Source organism: Helianthus annuus, chromosome 16 (genome assembly GCF_002127325.2).
Source record: "Helianthus annuus cultivar XRQ/B chromosome 16, HanXRQr2.0-SUNRISE, whole genome shotgun sequence".
Lineage (NCBI taxonomy): Eukaryota > Viridiplantae > Streptophyta > Magnoliopsida > Asterales > Asteraceae > Helianthus > Helianthus annuus.
Window position 1 is genome coordinate 14,377,631 of NC_035448.2, and position 4,603 is coordinate 14,382,233.

The following is a 4,603-nucleotide window of genomic DNA, read 5'->3' on the forward strand; positions in this document are numbered from 1 at the left end:
CTAAATACCGTTCATCACCGTTTACATTACCGGAAGCGAAATTACACACCAGAGATGAGTTCTGATTGATGAGTTCTTTGTCGACGGGATTGATTGCGGGTTTCATCTGAGAAGAGAACTAAAAGTTGGACAAAGATTGTTCTAAATCAGGTTTGAATTGAATTTGATGTTTTTTGGTGACAAGATTCAATTAAAAAGAGAAGAGAACTAAAAGTTGGACAGAGATTGTTCTAAATCAGATTTGAATTAAATTTGATGTTTTTTGGTGACGAGATTCAATTAAAAAGAAACGTTAATTGTTTGCTTGTTTGAGGAAAGCAGAGATGATTTATTTTATTTATGAGAAACGAAGATGAAGAAACAACGATTAAAAGGTTGGTGATTCCAATTTGCTTGGAGATTGTTGCAGGTTTTAATTTGATTAATGGTGTGATGTTGGTGGACAGTTGGTGGTAGTTGTCGACATATGGTGGCTGGAGGTGAGGAAAAATGGGTGCGGGGCCTACACTATTATATAAGTATGGACCTAATAAAATGGGTGGTGGCTGGAGGTGGTTGAGGGTGGTGGCTGGAGGTGGCAGTGGTGGTTGTGGTGGTGAATGGCGGTGGCAGTGGTGGCAGGGGGTAATGTTACAGAGTAGAACAAAACACATGGGGTAATATGAAAGGGCATTATAGTCATTTCACATTCCAGTTAACAGATCTGTTAACAAAATTGACGCGAGGGGGTAAACTTGCGACATAACACCAACGTTGGGGGATAAAATTGCAATTATTTCGTTAGAGGGGGTCAGAGTGCCAATTGGCCTAAACCCCAGGGGGTAAAATTGCGGTTTACTCATATGAAAAAGCTAAATGCTTATACTCTTATTTATAAAATTACCAAAATACCGATACTTTTAACAATTTTTTTGGACGAAGTTAGAAGTAGAGAGGAAAATGACAGTAAAATGGCAATCTTAAAGAATATTTCAGTCATTTTTTAACTATTGAAACAAAAGAATTAAAATCATAAAAACCATCTGAACAAAGAAGTTAACAAAAAAAATATATAACACTTCACATTTATATATTTTTAGAATAGAATTAGTCATTGCAACAAAGTTCTTCATCTCTACGTACCCAGAATCCAATTACAATTTAAAAAAAAATATAAATATTAAAACCGTATTCTGCAAATTGAGTAGAATAATATTATACTACAGCAGGCAGATACACATGGTGCTTAAAGCCAGAGCTCCTATTTGTCTATTTATAATTTATTGAAAGCTTTAACTTTTATTATAAATAACACCCACTCCCCACACCACACCACAAACTCCATCACAACAATTACAGCAAATTAAAATATTCTCAAAATTATTCCATTTACAGAAAAGGAAATCAACAACTGTGGGAGGGAGGGCCTCATTTCAAGAAAAAAAGGGATAGACAGGATGGAGAAAACATGAATTAAAGTGTCTCCATAACTAATTTTACAGCTGAATTTCATATCATATATATATATATATCTACGTTTTTGTGTATATATTATCAAAAAATCTCTCTGCTGCAATCTGTAAGCTTTCTATCTGTTTCTTGTTTTTTTTATTTTTATTTTTGTAAGATTTTGTAGATGGGTTTACATGATCTTAAGCTCAGTTAATTTATTAGATAAAACCCAAAATTTGTAAGTGTTTCTTGATTTTTGACAATTGATAAAAAGATTTGATTTTTAGTGGGTCTTTTGTTGTTTTAGTAGTTCCAACTTGTTTTAATTTTTTATTGGATTGCAAAGTTTATAGATTTTTAGTAGTATGTTTTCAAGATTATGTTTTATAGTGAAATTAGTGGAATACCCATTTGGGGAATTGTCTAATTTAGGAGTTTTTGCTGAATAATCTGGATGTTGTTTATGTTAATTGAAGTGATGCATGATTGTTTGGATTTTATTATGGGTACTTTTTTATTGAATTCAAGAACATCCCAAATTGGGATTTTTAGTTTAGGGCTTTCTGCAAATTGTTCTTTCATTTTATGGTATTAAATTTATGTGATTTATGTCAATTTTAGCCCATATTTTGCTTGTGATTTGAGGGTTTTCTTGTGGGTATTGGTTAAAGATTGTCTTTCTTGATGTTATTTGAATTTTGACCTATAAGATTCATTTGCCTTATTCAAATTGGATTTTTTCGAGCCGGGGGTCTCACTGGAAGCAGCAGCCTCTCTATTCCTACGGGGTAGAGGTAAGGCTGTTTACATCTTACCCTCCTCAGACCCTACCTTAGCTTTGCTATTGGTGGGATTTACTGAGTATGATGATGATGAAATTGGATTTTTATATAGTTTAAAGTATAACCCTTTATCCAAAACTGTTATTTTAACCTATTTAAAGTTTAATAATGTTTTAGGGCACATCAAGAGGTATGATAATGTTATAAATTTCTGAAAAACGATTGTCGATTCGTAGTTGTCGACTTGTTGGATGCATCTGTCTGTTCTTTGTACTTCTTGGTGTTGTTTGTTCTGCACATTATTTAGATTCGGTTCAGTTTGCACAAGTAAACTGGTCTTTTAACTATCTTTTTTTTTCTTTCGTGAAGTCTGTTCGTTTAGAATCATGTTGGAGGGTCCGGCTTTTCTTGTCTCGAGAGAATTACCAAGCGCTTGTGAACAAGAAAGCAAATGGGCTTACAACGCATTCTGCGTAACCGAATTTTCGAAAGGAAAACGTTGTCTTGAAGATGACGGAGAAACGACAACCAGGTTGAGAAAATCTCGGAAACCGTCTGAAAACGAGACACAAAAGGATAATTCAGTCATTTCACCTTCTGAATCCGGCCCATCAGATAACCAAGAACAAGAAGATCGATCAGATTCTAGCTCACTAATCAGTCAATTAGGTCGAGACCTCTCGATTAACTGCCTCTTGCACAGCTCGAGGTCGGATTACGGCTTGATCGCCTCACTGAACCGCACGTTTCGCACCCTGGTTCGCGATGGTGAGCTTTATAAGCTAAGAAGGAAAAAGGGTATCATAGAACACTGGATTTATTTCTCGTGTAACCTTTTTGAATGGGAGGCGTTTGACCCGATCCGCAATAGGTGGATGCGCCTGCCTACCATGGACTGCAACGAATGTTTCATGTGTTCCGATAAAGAATCTTTAGCCGTAGGCACTGAGCTGCTGGTGTTTGGTAAAGAAATAGACACACATGTAGTGTATAAATATAGTATCCTAACTAACTCATGGTCACCTGGGTCAAAAACCAACACACCTAGATGTTTGTTTGGGTCCGCAAGTCTCGGTGAGTTAGCGATTGTAGCCGGTGGTTGCGGTCCGTCGGGAAACATCTTGAGCTCGGCCGAGCTTTATAACTCAGAGACCGGGACTTGGGTTACGCTACCCGACATGAATAAACCTCGAAAAATGTGTTCAGGGGTGTTTATGGATTCGAAATTTTACGTTATTGGTGGAATAGGCGTAGAAAATAATAACGAACTGACTTGCGGGGAAGTTTACGATATGAAAACGCGTACGTGGACCGAGATTCCAAATATGTTTCCGGCGTTAACCGAGGCAGGTGGTCAAGACGCACCAGCAACCACCAAAGCACCTCCTTTATTGGCGGTTGTGAAGAATGAGTTATACGCAGCGTATTATGAAGAACAAGAAGTCAGAAAATATGATAAGGGTCGGAATGTATGGGTCAGGGCGGGCGGGCTGCCCGAAAGAGCAGGGTCTATGAACGGATGGGGACTTGCGTTTCGGGCTTGTGGCGATCAGCTCGTTGTCATTGGTGGCCCGCGGGTTTCTTATGGAGGGATGATAGAGTTGAATTCTTGGGTACCCGATGAAAACCCGCCTCAATGGAACCTGCTTGCTAGAAAGCGTTCGAGTGGTTTTGTTTATAATTGTGCTGTGATGGGATGCTGAGATGTTAAACAAGTTTAAACAGGTTAATTCCCTTCTGAACTAAATGTTGGCAATTTTGTCAAATTTCTATGTGTTTTTTTGGTTGTTTTATTATTGAAATTAAATTAAATTTGGGATAGTACTTATGTATGTTATCTTACAATTATACTTATAGTTTCTTTCCTTGTTTTAAGTCATTACTATTTGATATGCATGTATAAATAGATTAGGAAATTGAAGTTTGTAATCTGGTTAATGATTCTGTAACACCTGGCCCTTCATACCAACAAATATTGTCTGTTTTGCTCACTTCTCGAGAGGCCACCCTTCCTAGGATGGCTCCAAAAGACGGTTTGGGATTGACGTCATTCATTGTACACACCATGGGCGGACCTAAGGCTTTAGCAGCCGTAGCACGGGCTACGGCTCAAGTGCGTATTCGTAGTGTATTTTTTTTATTTATTTTTTTTCGGTTTTATACTAAGGATACCCCTAAAATAATACAAGGATACCCCTAACCAACCCAAACTTGTAGGAGCCTGATTGAAACAGTGGCCCAATTGCCGAAATTATTAATAATAATGATTGAAATTGTGGCCTAATTAGTTAGATATTTGTTTTACTTTATTTATTTATTGTCGTTTTTTTTATATTGTGTGATTGCACGATAAATTTTTCTTTTTGGGATACCCTTGAGTTAATGGGCTT

General features: G+C 37.0%; 1 protein-coding gene across 2 annotated transcripts; it reads left to right on the forward strand.

Annotated features, from left to right (window-relative positions):
* Positions 1-1,280: 1,280 nt before the first annotated feature.
* On the forward strand, positions 1,281-4,092 carry LOC110918491 (F-box/kelch-repeat protein At1g74510). Of its 2 annotated transcripts, none has more exons than XM_022162796.2 (2): positions 1,281-1,558; positions 2,583-4,092. In XM_022162796.2, the coding sequence occupies exon 2, from the start codon at positions 2,600-2,602 to the stop codon at positions 3,914-3,916; it is 1,317 nt and encodes a 438-aa protein (XP_022018488.1). In that variant the 5' UTR covers positions 1,281-1,558; positions 2,583-2,599; the 3' UTR covers positions 3,917-4,092. The 2 variants fall into 2 exon arrangements, with proteins under 2 accessions (XP_022018488.1, XP_035841966.1); XM_035986073.1 differs by having other exon boundaries at positions 1,558-1,669.
* The last annotated feature ends 511 nt before the right edge of the window (positions 4,093-4,603 follow it).